The 15,722-nt window shown below is 36.4% G+C and overlaps 1 protein-coding gene across 1 annotated transcript; it reads left to right on the top strand.

Moving 5' to 3' along the window:
- Nucleotides 1-1,401: 1,401 nt before the first annotated feature.
- LOC121330590 (very-long-chain enoyl-CoA reductase) lies at nt 1,402-15,094 on the top strand. Its single transcript, XM_041277217.1, has 13 exons — nt 1,402-1,519; nt 7,356-7,406; nt 8,127-8,178; nt 8,608-8,652; nt 10,550-10,653; nt 11,065-11,180; nt 11,265-11,370; nt 12,251-12,323; nt 12,444-12,487; nt 12,725-12,782; nt 12,994-13,082; nt 13,322-13,367; nt 13,507-15,094. Exons 1-13 carry the CDS (start codon nt 1,496-1,498, stop codon nt 13,632-13,634), a joined length of 936 nt encoding a protein of 311 aa, XP_041133151.1. The 5' UTR covers nt 1,402-1,495; the 3' UTR covers nt 13,635-15,094.
- Nucleotides 15,095-15,722: the final 628 nt, after the last annotated feature.

Here is a 15,722-nt window from a genome sequence, read left to right as displayed (position 1 = left end):
GACAAAATGAAAACTTTACAGACAAAATGTAAGTGGGGAAAACACAAGTCACAACACAAAATTGATTTCATATCATAATAAAGAGGGAGTTTGTCATGCACAAAGCATTAATGTTCTTGGAGCTATGCTGGTGTTTAGTACTTCAACACATTAAGAGCTGTGATGTCAGTCTATTGACAGTGCCCATGAGCGCCTAACAATAGAATCCCTGCAGACAAGTGTGTTATATATCTGTTCACACTTGCTTGCATATGCTGGGGGAGGGGTGGAGGGGGTTTTATCAAAACTGTAATTGCTTCCCTAAGGTTATGTTTATATTCAAAAGGGGAGATCAAGACCTCTGAATGGAAACCTTGTGACATCTAAAAGCCACTTGGATAATTTTACCTGAAAAGTCAATATTGATTAATGCAACGCTGACAAAATTCTTCTTGGGCTTGGTCAACCCAACAGTGAGATTTATGGCCCATGACCTTGCCAGGGAAGTTTTTCAATAGCAATGATCCAGCCAGGTTATCCAGGCCAGCCCCATTCTTCAAGAGGAACCAACATTTGATTGGACCCTTGACAATAAAAGGATCCTTTTATATCATCTACTGTACATTTTCATAAGATTAGATTTCTTACCTGTAGAAGCGGGTCTATCAGAGATGTTGCTTTAGTAAGAAATGTACTCTGAACTTGTCTGTGGGGAAAAAAGTCCAAGGAGTCCTGTAGTTTTGCTAGTCTAGCAGGGTTAGATTAAATTCTAACCCCCTTTGTCACCAAATCCCTTTTATAGGAATCAAAACTTGAGAGTGCTGGCTGCCTTATAACCAAAAAAACATATAGCACAAAACATCTCTTTTCTTCAGGTTGGTAGCAGAAATTAATTCTGGAGGGCTCTGCTTAATTTTGCCCCTGTACTGTATGACATAGACTGAGTGTTTGCAAGTGTACAACCAGTAACACTTTACACACCTACATGGATAAGGGAGCAATTCACTTTCTGCCAGGGCTGCAAAGATTATTCTGTGTCTGTTTTCTGTATGAAAGGGTTCACAGCTGCTTCCCTTAATGGGAGTCGTTTTTTGCTGACACAGCTACTGTAATTGGTAAAGGATTAATGTGATAAATTTCCCTGCTGAAATCAAAGAAGGGGAGGCTGACTCAATTAATCTCCCCAAAAATATAGTCACAGACTGTGCTATGCATGTGCTTATTGTGAAGCAGTCTCTTTTCTGTGTCACTACTTGTCACTACACTGGGAGCTGGTGCTGTTCCGAGCACATTCCTTACCATAACTTACTTTGCATTTCTATTTTAACAGCCTCACCCAGTGGAGGGCTTCCCCTCTCCCCAGTGGAGACATGAATGAGAGTGTCAGGTTTCCTCATCGCTGGTGCTTGGAGGGAGGATGTAAGCTGAAAGAAATCTCTGACTCAGTGATTGTCAGGAAAGGGAAAGAGCTGCTGCGATTCACTCCACTGTGAGGGGAAAAAACACCAAAAAAAGAATGAGCAGGGTCACTTTCTTTGAGGTAAAACCATCACTAACCTGGACAATGATTACAAATGCACATGCTCACTTTAGTTCAAGTTCAGTGTGTATGATTTTCGTAGTGTACAATAAGTAATTTTATTTTGTCAGCATGAGTAATATGGGTATCTACTGTTGTGTAGTGGTAAAATGCACGTAGAGATCCGTTACCCAAAGTAATCTGAGCTAATTGGTAATCTGGGCTAATTGCCTATTCTGTGGTAGTTTAATATTCCAGTTATAATACTTTGTAGTATTGATGAATGGTGTCAACTCGGCTAGGGTAAAGTTATTCCTCTAAACTGAAGAGTCCTTTGGTTATTTTCTGAACTTCATTGTTTACACTGATAATTGCTGGTTTTGATGTTTTTACTCCTGATAAGGCATTGTAGTTGTTTAGTTTGTCACTTTAAAATATGGTTATGAGGTATGAAAATGTTTTTCCAATTCATCATAAAATAACTAAACATACAGCCTATGAAGGGAGTTGAATTGCCATAGTCACATATTCAGTGTGCAGCATACTGTATGCACAGTACAGTACAGTATATAAGATTGTTTAATGAAATGTATTTAGTGGTTTAAAGGATGTCCCCATTCTGTGGAGTTGGATATTGGAAGCATGAGCCTTGTCTAAACAATTTAGGGTGCCAGCTGTTGTCATAGTTACAGAGTTTTCTTATTTCCCCTTTTTAACCTGTAATGAAGGTGTTAAACAAACTATTGTCTGCTTCTTAAACTATTGTCTGCATATTGTCTGTTTCAGCTTTTTTTTTTTTTTCTGTTTTCTTAAATACCAAAGACTCCAAAATGCATATCTTTCAAAAAGACAGTCAGGTAGTTGTGTGCTAAATGTTTTAAAAACCCAGGGGAGAGAAGAATACGCAAGTTAAGCCGTGATGCCTAAATATGATCCAAGAACAGATTATAACGTTTTTTTATTGATAATTTAGTTTATTGATTTATGAAGCATGTGCATAGATACAGCACCTGCTTTTTGGCAGCAGGATTTCTTTCATGCACTGTACTTATAGGCACAGTTAATTTCCACGCTTCCTATTGTGAAAGATAAATGCGATTAGTTTAACTGGTCTAAGAGATAACTCCACTCAGAACTGCAGGATGCTTTAATAGCACAGTCGAAATAACTTCACTCAAAACAGCAGACCTAATCTAATATTCTAATCTATGTCTCATATATCTCTGTCCATTTTAATTTATTCTTCAATATAAGACTGAATCAAATTAGTAGGTATTCAGTTTTTCTTTTATATTTTAGGTTATTCTATCGTATCCACTTTAAATGCTGTTATCAATCCACATTTAAAAAAAAAAAAAACATATTTAGGCTGCTGTCCTACCATTGTAAACTTTACATTTCATGTACACTTCTTATTTGTACCTGCTTTCATAAATACACTCTGAAAACATGCTATACACACTTAACACGTGCTATACATATTGTTAATGACACAGCATCGCAATTGTTGTGCCTTAGGCCTTAAGCTTAAGAAGGTCTGCACTGATGGAGGCACTAGCTAAAATGTCTGTCTGGTTGATTACAGTGCAGGTGTAGATTTTAGAACAGTTAACAAAGAGTTCCAACTTGTGCAGGCTGAAAGTGCAATTAACAGGGCATGCAGGGACAGGGAGTTTTGTGATCTCAAGGCCACTCTGCTGACCCTTGTTGTTGACTGACAAGCAAGAGTCAAATAACAGAGAGAGCATACGTAGTGCTTTCTCCTGCCACTCTATAAATGCCTCAAAAACAGCTCCAAAAGTTGAATATATCTTAAGAGTAGACAACAAAATCATTAGGAACACCATGATTTAGCCCTCCCTACCCAGGGCAGTGCTCAACCAATAGTGTGCTGCCCCCTGGGAACCCCTGGTCACTGTGGGCAATGACATAAACTGGATTTGAACCTGCGACCTCCAGGCTATAGGGTGCATCCTGCACTCTACGCGGAGTGCCTTTGCTGGATGCACCACTCGGGAGCCCCTTATATGTGTGTTTTTTATTTAATTTTTTTAAGAAAACCTGTTTGTTTTTTTGTTTTCTAAAGTTTTGGCAACACCAATTTAAAATGGAGTTAACAGTGAATGACATCTACTGTACACCAAACCAAAGGGTTTCAAAGCACAGTGTCACTGTTCAAATGCACATATTAAATCGGAACTGTTTTTGTAAAAATAGAAGTAATTGGGTAAATGTAGTTGTTGCTGTGTGTTTGCTGAGTATTCAGCAAACCTTTAGGCATCCATCAGAAGGTTATTACACTATCCAGTAAAAGAGCAATTTAAAAAGTGGCAGCTCTGCTGAGCTGTATTGGTAAAAGTGCTTTCAGAGCAAATTGCAGCTCGCAGCTACTGTGTGTGTCCTGTAGATCAAGGCTGACACAGAGTAATTAAGATTGAAAGAGCAGCAATGAAACAAAAAACACAGAGTCGATATGGATTCAAAAGTTTGCGTTTGTACTGTACTGTTTTTTGTTTTTTTTACACTGTATCATTAAGTGATGATTTAAAGCTAGTTTATTTTTTTAAAAATGCAGTACAGGCAGGCTACCAGTCACTAGTGGCGCTGCTGGGCCCAAATTCTTGACCTTTATCAGCGGCTTCTAAAACTTCATGTGTCCCAATGCATTAAAACTAAATACATGGTGACCCGACATCCTGATTTCCACAGGATTGACCTCTGGCTTCAGCTTATGATAGCTGGTGAGGATTATTGGCTTACAGCCTTTCACATTAGGCTTGTGATTCCATCAGAAACTAGGCCATGTTAAGCCTGTTCAGAATTGCAGTGAATATCAGGTGTTGCAGGAAGTGGTGCTGGTGGCTCATTATAGCAACCTTTCAGCTGCCTAATGCTGCCATGCTCTGGTGCCTGCTCGTATAGTGCTTGTGTGCCCGAAATGAAAGATGAAGATTTAATATTTAGAGACCAGTGCTGAGAATTGTCAATTGTGTTTAACATTGTATTTTAAAATCAACTGTAATATACCTTAATTGACCAGACACAGTGATACACTATGATAATTAGAATGAAATTAGAGAGCACTGTTGAAAGGGCCATCCTTTGGATAAGACCAGAAACTAAGTTCCCATTTATACTAAAGGTGACTATAATAAATATAGTATTGCCACTTTTACCTCTAAAATTTGGCTGGTCAGAAATAAACACTTACTGTATTTTAATTGAATTACATATTTTAGATGTTTTATTTTTGTCACAAGATATAACTTGATTGGTATCGGGCTGACAATGACTTTGGATTGATTGGCTGTTGTTTTGCATTGCAGTGTGTGTAAGTGACTGGTTATTTGTGATTCAGTAGCTTTATAAAGATCTTTCTAGTGAAACAAATTATGGTAATGGGGTCATGTGGTCGATATGTTGGAACCAGGACAACAGGAAGGGGAAGAATCAAATGTAAAAAGAAAGACATAGAGAAAATATCGGACTTGCAGTATGGACAAGCCATCACTTTGCTGCTGTCTTGTGCCTAGTGGTGAGGTGATGAAAGAAAACCTAGAGGTTATACAGACAAAGACCAAAAATAAATACGATAACATTTTCAAGATCTTGACATGCTTTAACTAATCCTTGGAGGACATCTTTTAAGAGGTGTGCAGATTGTGTAGATTTTCCTTTAAACATCCCATGATAAACTTTATCAATGTCAGTGTCCTGTACTGATTTAGATTTGACTTTGCCTGAAATTCATAGCTTATGGATAAAAGGCACTACACTGTATACTAGCATAGCTGTATATAACACAGTTCAAGGATCAAGGTACCCTGCATTTTTTAATTGCCGTTTGTTGTGATTATGCAAGATAGGTGTCTTGAATTTGTGCTGTTACATTGACTGCAGCGACACTGTAGACCTGGGTGCTAAGCCTTTAGAGACATTACGTATGGTAGCAAAATGTTATGAATCCCAAGTGTAGCTTTACATTATCCTAAATTTCCATATATATATATATAGAGACACACACACAACAATGTTTAGCAACGTCACCAGCAAGCAATGCATCAGACGACCCGGAAGAAAAGGCTGGTTAAAATCTGTATATATGATTCCTTTTGAAGGCCAAGAACTATTACTGTCGTGCACCATATGAAATACTTAGTATATTACCCAGTTCTCCTCGAAGAGCCTTTAAAACAGTTGTTTATTTTAATAAATAAATAAATAAATAAATACAAAACCGTACCTTGCATTGAAGTCTAGAACAGTGACAAAATGTGTGTGTCAACTGGATCACTCACCAAAACGTTCATAGCGTGAAAGTGTGTTAATATTTTTACGGATTAAATGTTAGTCTTTTCATAGCTCGGCTAATGTATAAAAACTCACTGGAAGGCAACATTTTTCATATCAAATATTGTCTCGTGCTTTATTTAAATAATGCTTTAGTTTAATTGTGCTTGGTAAGAATCACCAGCATGCTGCTTCAGTGCAAAGTTATCTCTACTCAACCTTACTTATGAAACTTAAACTCAAATAGTTACTTTTTGGTTTGTTATTTCTATAAAGGCACATTTTGATGCAGTAAAAATAATTCCTGTTTGAGTTGTTGGTAGTCTTATAATACTAACACTTTTAACCATTCATATATTCATCAACCGCTAGGGGGAGCCCATCATATTACCATGGTTGTTATGATTATACGGGGGAGGCTATTTATGTCCCTGCAACTAAAGACTGAGGAACATTCCAGTAATTACACCAACAGCAAGTCAGCCTTGACGGAAAACTGTAAAACACACAAATCGGGTGTATTCAATACTGCACTACATTGGTCCTAGTGAAGCACCTAATGTAAAACCATCCTACAACTTACAATTATAGATGCATGACGGTTTGCAGATTGAGGGTGTTACAATATTAGGTTTGCTTTAGCTTAATTCTAAATTTGCATAACTGGTTTCCCAGCATTGTACTAATATAATTTGTATTTCAAATTAGGCTAAGGTCCATCTAAAATCATTCCCATTAATAAATACAATCAGCACAAGCAACATACAACTTTTTAAAAGCAAAGCAACAGTTTGAATATATGCTTAAACATTGCGTATATTCCAGCACATTGTAATTACTAAAGACATGAATATAATTTGTTCAACTGTGTTTATACAAAATGTGTATGCAAAGGAATGAATCAATATAAAGTTCCCAAATGCCTTCTCTTTTGTGTCTGATGAATTTAAAGCAATGTTCTAGTTTCTTCTGGTGCAGAGCCTATTCTTTTGCGAAGGGGATACTGTTTGGCACACATATAGCCAGAATATAAAGATAGCATCAACTTGACACTGCGTTTATTCAGGCAACTTTGAAACCAGAGAGGTCTCAGATTAATTTTGTTGAAATTAAAATGCTATTTTACTGTCAAACAAGAAGAAACTTGCATTGCATGGTTCCCTAAGCAATGTAGCGCTGTTAAGAAGACAAGTGCAGGGTTTTTAAGATGGTTTTATTTCTGGCAAAGTTTGGAAACTAGTGATTCTGTTGTGCTTCGTTCTTCAGTTGCAAAGCTTATATGTCAGTGAGGTCACTATCAACATTCCGATCCCATATCCTTGGCTGACTGCTTCCTTGAGACGGCCAACAACACAGCATTATGTTATTAGCATCTACAAAACTGCACCTTTGCAGAGATAACTGTTTCTTCCTAATGCTTTAGTCGCTAAAAGGGAATATGGCCTCTCAACAGTCTGTGGAGTTAAGGAATTTATTCTGTGTTGCCCATTTTATTAAGAAGGCATGTGCACAGGGCATGGCAGAGTTGGGTGAGCCTGCTAAAATTAAAAATTATGTTTTCTTTGAGGTGGAGATCCTTGATCCGAAGACAAAGGACCAGCTATGTTTTCTGGACAAGGTAAGAACATAGAGCAATACTTTATGAGATCAAGCAATGACTTTACTGTACCTTGATTTATGTGTTGCGCGAGTTAACAGGATTTAAAGTGAGTGACCAAATATCAAAAAAGTGTGAATCCAGTTTAAAAAAACATGGGGTGGATAACAATAGAGCAGCTTGTATTAATAACTTGAATTGTGAGCGTTTCAGTGAGATACGGACACTTGCAAGTGATTGAGCAGGATCACTGTCGTGACATTTTAGTAGTCTATGTTTTAGGATTTATTACATGTCATTATTCCATTCAATACAAGGTGCTGGGCTTGTGTTACTTTTCTGTAAGAACATTTTATTGCAGACTTCGTGTAAGTGGTTGTATGGTTGACGTTATTACAGTTGTGGGCTGGACAAGCAATGTGACTGAGCCAGGGTACCCTAGCTAGAAGCTCATGTATATCATATTGCTATGTTATATCAATCTTCACAGCTGTTTACATGTTTATGAAATCTATCATTTTAGCTTGCAGATCTGCAAGTGTGGGGGTTGCAAATTAATTTTCTAAAATAAACTTGGTAAATGATTTTAACATTATGAATAACACTGAATGTAAACACTAATGATGCTACTATAGTATGCATAGCCCCAGATAAAACATATGAACCAGACAGAACACATCCCAGTCTCAAATGAACGTTCTCATCTCCCACACCCTGACATATACCATTCGTCTTTGACAGGTGGAACCTCATGCCACTATTGGAGAAATCAAGTCCTTGTTTCATAAAGCGTGTAAGTGCAGAACAATGCCTTTAGTGTTTTCTTTATTTATTATTGTCAAAATTAAGGATTAATGTCAAAATAAAAAGTACTCGATAATGGTGTGATTGCCATGGACACTAGTACAGGCCTGATATTTGATCTCTGAGTGCCTGCATACAAATGCTTAATACTCATTGTCCATTATCCATGCATTATTTGGTCTAGTGCAGTTTCTGTTTGACAATTCTGAACATGTTTAAATATCTGCACAGCGCCTACTGCACTTTCAGTCAGAATACGGTGAGCACAATTAAAAATAAAGATGATAACAAGTCATTCAAAATTATAGCTGTTAGTTAATAGTGTTTGCCTATATTTCAGCAGACGATTTATCAGAAATAGTACTGTGATATTAAACAATATGTTGTGTTACTGTAGCCTATAAATCTTGTTTTACAGACTCTCAGTGGTACCCATCAAGACAGGCCCTTAAGCTTGATCCAAGTAAGCGTGTACCAGAAGCTGCCTCTGAATGCCACTTGCATATGCACATTATATTGTTATGGCCAGCATCCATTTCTAGAAAATGTACAGTGGTTCATTCAAGCACAAACATTTCCTTAGCTGCTGCCTAACTTTCAATTCCACCCAACCCCATTGATCTTCTAGGCGGAGCAGATGACTATGAATGATTTAAAACACTACCTGATTATTTATGTAAAAAATGTAACATGTTGTAATCTTATATTTTTTTTAAATCAACAGTATATGTCAAATATTGCTATTATTTGGAGACCCCCGCCAAAAAAATAAATTAAAAAAATCTATCGACCATTTCATGTGGGTGGTCTGTAGGCATGTTTATATATAGATCTACCCTCATGCCATAACCTGTAACTCCATCTCCATTTTAGACTGAGGCCCCTATTAAAGAGACTTCTTTATAAATTAATGTTACTAATGGGCAAAGGGATCCCAAAATCTATATATTTTCTTATTAAGCAACATGCGAACGCAGCATTATTGTTAACTGATAATTAAATAGAACAGTTTTGCTGGAAGAAAAATATTGACTGGGTGGCTTGAACTAGATAGTTTTGAACCCCTACTGTCAGTACTGCTATAAACAGTGTAACTAATCACTGAACAGCTGAAGCTGTCCAGGTTGTCAGCCTGCCAGACACTAGTTCTAAGATCTAAGCATTAGCAAACATGTTCCAGTTAGTAGTGACAAAAGATAATGTTCAGTAGCAAAGGTAAACTGTTAGAACTTACAGATAACATTTAGCACTGATCAGCGTATGATAATAAATTGAATCTTCAATCTGTTATGTGTAACCTGAAAACATTTATCAGGTTAGTTTTAATCCCTGTAGCATCGACACGTGTCTCTGGTATAACATGTCAGTCCTCATACTCCAGGATTTAAATAGAGCCTGCTGTGTATAACTTGTTAGACATATATATATATATATATATATATATATATATATATATATATATATATATATATCGTACTGTTGTCATATACACACGTCCTGCATTATAACACAAAGCAAATCCACTTGCTGATTCAGTTGTTAGTTTAGCCAGCGAGGTGTTCGAGTGCGTAGCAAAAGCCACAAGGCAGTGACGTCAGCTCCCTAGCAACAAGCCTCCTATGTTTGGGAATCGGATTCTTTCAATGCTGCGGGTTTGTGCATTTGAGAAAGGAGAAGAAGATTCATTAAATTAATAGCAGACTGAAGTTGATGAGAAGCAGTTACCCTCCGCTGTACGATTTAAAACGGTGTGCTGCTGCTTATACAAAAAATGAGAAAAAACGGGTTGCGTAGAGAATTTATATTGGACCATGACGCCCCCGATAAAACGAGAGAGTGGTTGAGCCGTATTTATATGTTAGACTATTTGTTTTTTTATGGGTCTCTCGCTATATGGCGGATTTATTTTGGACACTGACACCCGTGATATATCGAGTGTGTATATATATATATATATATATATATATATATATATATATATATATATATATATATATATATATATATATATATATATATATTGTGTTTATATTAGTTTGAAGTTATTTCCCTAAATTTAACCGTTTGTTCACTGCTCACCATATCACTTCAGAGTTAATGACAAGTATTTATTTTTGAAGGATATAGAAGGACTTATTCAGTCATTGAGTGTGTGTGTTGGCCATGTTAGGATTGTGCTTATAAATAGTAATGGCTCCCCTGCTTTAATGTCATTTTACAGTGATTTAACCTAAAATCTAATTTTCATATTCATTGCTTATGCTCAGTATGTGTCACCCTAGTATATTTCACTCAGATGAGTCATTGCACATTGCTTAGATGTCATTAACTGTGCCTTACAATACATTGTTTGCCTCCAGAGGGGAAAGCATTAAAGGATGATGAGATCTTGCAGAATCTCCCCGTAGGTACAACAGCTACTCTCTATTTCAAAGACTTAGGTCCCCAAGTTGGCTGGACAATGGTGAGTATCACCACAGGTGGTCCTATTGATAAATCAGGTTCTGTTTTAGTATTAATGTCTATCTTGCCAACATTGTTGTATTTTAAATTAAGCATTAATTGCACTGTAATTGCATTGTGTCTACATCAGTACTACATCAAGGAATCATAAGTCCCGAGGCCAGGAACTTCAATGTGGGGATAGTTCTGTACGATTTCAAATATGTCTTTTAATTCCAAGTTGAGCTCATGGAAAGTTAGCCACCGACGAGAAGCAGCGAATCCAAATAAAGGGAACTAGTCTTATGTCTTACGACAGAACTATTGTAACATTTGACCAATACACTTTATTACCAGGAGTTTTTAGTTCCCGCAATTTCACAGTACAAGGCCTTCAATCTTTCCTTATCTGTTTTGTTTCCATCTTTCATAGGTGTTTCTCTGTGAATATGCAGGTCCACTCTTTATATATCTACTGTTCTATTTCCGACTTCCATATATCTATCACCATAAGCACGCGTTCACCTCCAGCCCGTACCCTGCAGTGACGTAAGTCTTGTACCCTTTCTAGTACCTCCATTAGCTTCATCTTCACCCACAACTCTAACTGGTACTGCTCTTCTCTCCCTCCAGCCTGGCCTGTGTATGTCACTCAATCCATTATATCAAGCGCTTGGTCGAAACGATATTCGTGCATCGTTTCTCCCATGGTACAATGCCACTCCGAAATATTGTGAGGGTAAGTTTTTTTGTTGTTTGTTTTTGTTTCTCCTTATAATTTAAAAATACATTTGAGGTTCTTTTTTTCATTTAAACAGTTGACTGCACATTATTCTGTCAATCCATATTAGATGATCAAATAATTTGTCTGGCCTGAATTCATATATTGTGCAACAAAACATTCCTTCATCCTTCCTAAACTGCATGATATATTATTCAAAAACCTTTAACTCATTTGAACATGTATAATTGTCATGAAACTGTTATATACTTGTGTTGGGCAAAATATTTCAGATTATTTATTTATTACATAACTCATGGGTTAAAATGTTGTATATAATTATCACATTCTTAAATTGTGTTTTTAATATCTGTTAGATGTAGATGTTTGTCATCATTTAGACATTTAGTGGGCAATGCTAATGTACATAATAAATGTGGTCAAAGCAGCAATAGACAAATAGCAATCGTATGTATCTCCAAAAACTTGAAATATTGTACATATGCAGAGCCATTTTTTCCTGTGGCTATACAAATTTATTGTGACATATAACAGTATCTTTCCTAGAAGTTATTTGGCACCAAACCTCAATACCCCTAGTCAGCAGGGGCCCTGCTATTTAAAATCACTCTGAAGAGAATGCTTCACAACGCACTTTAAGATCCTCTGATCATGCAGTCTGTCAGCATCCAAATCATGCCCTGAATCTGTCATGACTACTATTATTTACAGAGAAACACTGTCCTTGAATTTTCTACTCCTATACAGTGGGGCTTAGAAGTATTGGCAAATCTCAAAGCGGTTTCAATAATAAAGCATTGCTATTGTAATCTAGTTGAAGTTTTATGGTTATAAAAGTCACACATTCATATAATAATGTTATTATTTTTTTCAACAGAACTGTATATATTACTGGGGATTTGCAGCATGGCTTGCCTATTACATCAACCACCCTCTTTACACTCCACCTTGTAGGTATTACCTGAAAACATACAATCTTAACTAAGCTGAAAGACATGTGCAACACACGACTGTCCACTGTACAGTTATGAATTGTAAAATAATGTTCTTTGTGTACTTTGATTTTTCAGATTACGGAAATAAGCAAGTCAACTACGCACTGGCAATGTTTGTGGTATGTATTTTGTACGGCTACTGAAAATCAATCAAGAACAAAATCTGTTTTTTTTTGGTTAACTACACTACCTTACACCTTGAAGATACCCTATTAAATATGTGTTTAGCAAACATCAAGAACATGTTACATATTGCAAGCATTTTTATTTCACTTGGAGGTTTCCGCTATGAGATTTATTAAAAATGAATAGTACATATTACTAACATGATGACTGTCTTATTGTCTCTCTCTCAGATATGTCAAGCTGGCAACTTTTCTATCCACTTAGCTCTCAATAATTTGAGAAGTGATGGTAAGCTTGATAAAATGGTTTTGTATCTCCCACTCTAGCTTTGGTTGTGGACTGTACATACAAGCCACAGGAAATAATACAAAACTGACTTTAAAGCTCTCTGTTAGATTTGTCCCAGACATTTTGTTATTAAAGCACCAATTACATGCATGTCCTTTGACTCATGGGGAATGTCTCCATAGTCAGTGGAATGCTTTTGTCTCGCCAATAGGATCCAAGGCTAGAAAGATTCCCTACCCAACCAAAAACCCCTTCACGTGGCTCTTCTTCTTTGTGTCATGCCCCAATTATACCTATGAGGTAAGTTTACATACTGAGTTACAGATCCCTTTCACAATAAAGCCCAGTATTTTTGTCAGCTGTATATTGACCTAAATAGTATGTTGCTCAATTAGTCATCTGTGAGATGAAACAAAGTTCTAACAATAGCACAGGGTGCGTTATTAGGATTAGAAAACAGCTTTATATCAATTGCCAGCCGAGCAAGTGCAAGAGTTGTTGGCGGAGCCTCAGTCTAATACATGTTTTTGTCTTCGTAGGCTGGAGCCTGGTTCAGCTTTACAATCATGACACAATGTGTGCCAGGTAGGGTCCTTAATTTATTCCACATATAGTCAGTATAAATAATTCCATTTTAAATACTGTTTCTCTTATGAACAAAACAGTTTTATCACAGCATACAACATGGAAGCTTGTGTTACATACTTTCTTTCTTCTTAATTAGTGGGTCTGTTTACACTCATCGGCTTCATTCAGATGACCATCTGGGCGAAGGGCAAGCACTACACCTACATAAGAGACTTTAAAGAGTATCCCGACCTCAGGATGGCAATTATTCCTTTCTTGTTGTAAGGAAATTACTAGCTTTTTGATGGAATGAGAGATGCAACATAAATTTCAATTTCAATCCAGGTGTATGCACTTTATGTGTTTTTGGTTTAGTTAACATGGGAGAGCTATAATTGCTTTTAGGACAGCATGGTGCAGCTCTATTCAGTTTACCCCAAACAGATATTATATTGGTCACATTTGAGAGACCACAAATGCATGACTTATGGAAGCAGTGGCTCAGTGTACCATCTGTACTGAATTAGCCAAGCAGCCATGCAGTGTTACGTGTTTGTTTCCCCCATTCATCATTCCTTAATTCACTGTTATTGTGCTGCCAGAATTTTTCTTTCTGGTTTTGACACTCAGTCTATCAACTTTTTCCTTCCTAACCTCTACTTCTTAAATAATGGATACTTCTACCAGGTGTGTGTCTTTAAAAATTTTGCTATCATGTGTTCTGTAAAGAGAAAGAATTGCCAAGAACTGTAGCATGGTTACCATGTTGAAAAAAGGTCATACAAGTGTTTGCAAAACCTGATTTTGACTACAAAACATGCGTTCTACAAATAGATGTTCATTAAAACTGATCTGTTACCACTTTTATAAGCAAGACTCAGAATTTGGCCCAGCATGTAAATGCTGTTTTTCCATCCCTCCCTCCCAGTATTCCTCCTGATGATTTACCAACAAAACAAGAAATTAATTATATGCACAGATTTCTTCTTGAACACTAATACACTTTCCAATCATCCAGTACAGACATTAAAATAAAAGGCCTTGCTTATAAAATACAAATGGAGTTATTTGGTGACCTAAATCAGTTTTTTTTTCCTTTTGCAGCCTAGTATTTTGTCTCTTTTAAAACCATGCTGTTAATGCAGCTGTAGTCTATTACAGACAAGAGTGATGCAACATGTTTCCATCAATTAAAATTTGTAATTCATAAAATACTCATCAAGAATGAATTGAGGGTCATAATGAAAGGTTTACTCATCTATGTACTCCCCTTGGAGTAGGGCTAGAACAAACATCAAGAACTAACTCAGCTGCTTTAGAGTACTTATGAATTAAGTACAGTAATGAAGTAGGAAAAGGTGACGTTGCAGAGAAATGAGAGTCTTAAGGCTGAGAGGCAAAAGAAATTATGCTAAAAAAATGAAAATGGAGTGCAAGTGTTTAAAGAACGAGAAATGCGTTGATTTAAAAGTAATCTAAAAAACATGGCAATGATGGTTAAACCGAGTGTTATCTGCTCATAAGTGGTAAGTGTTTATCATTACCACTCACAACCTTTGTATTGGAATGTGTGACATAACAGCATAACAATATACTGAAGAGCTCTTTTCTTCTCAGATGCAAGCCTCTTGTGTAGTTCTCGGTTTCCGGTGAATGTAGCCATACATTTCAGGTGCTATTACTCTTGACTTTTTGTATCCAATGTGTACATTTTGAATAAACTATTTCAATTATAATTCTGAAAACAATGTGCTTTGGAATCTGTTCAATATACCGTGTTAATGTCAATAACAAACAAAACAATCAACAAACATTTCAACAAAAGTGCAATGAATAATGTTGACGTGCACTGCAACATACTACTTTAAATTATAGCTTTATTGTTTTTTCATGTACAGTATGCATTTTCTTCTAACTAAACTAAAGAAATCTGTACATGCTTCATAGATTTTGGTCACAAATTCACAGGTAAGTTACCATTTGCATTGGTGATATTAGAGCAAGAGTTTTGCTACTGATGTATTTACCCAGCAAATATGTTGGGTATTTTTTAAGTTGGAGTCAAAAATAATTACTAATCCAATTAGTGAGATCCAGCAAATATCTGCATTACCTGTGTTTGATTATTTGCAAAGTCCTATCTGTTAGCAATGTAATGTGAAAACATTTCTGAGCATTAAACACACATTCAAAGCAAAGCAAAAAATAAAATCAAGGTGCATTGCATAGGGTTAAAAGATAATTTCGTTTTTCAGTGAAGTGACTAGTTCTTTCACTGTTCAGGTGCCATTCCTATTGTATATTACATGCATTATATTACATACTGCAGTAGTATCGTTTTACCATTTTAATCAAATCTGTAAAAAGCAATGA

The sequence above is a fragment of the Polyodon spathula genome, chromosome 18 (assembly GCF_017654505.1).
Source record: "Polyodon spathula isolate WHYD16114869_AA chromosome 18, ASM1765450v1, whole genome shotgun sequence".
Lineage (NCBI taxonomy): Eukaryota > Metazoa > Chordata > Actinopteri > Acipenseriformes > Polyodontidae > Polyodon > Polyodon spathula.
Note: the sequence above shows the minus strand (reverse complement) of the source record. Positions and strands in the feature narration are given on the sequence as shown.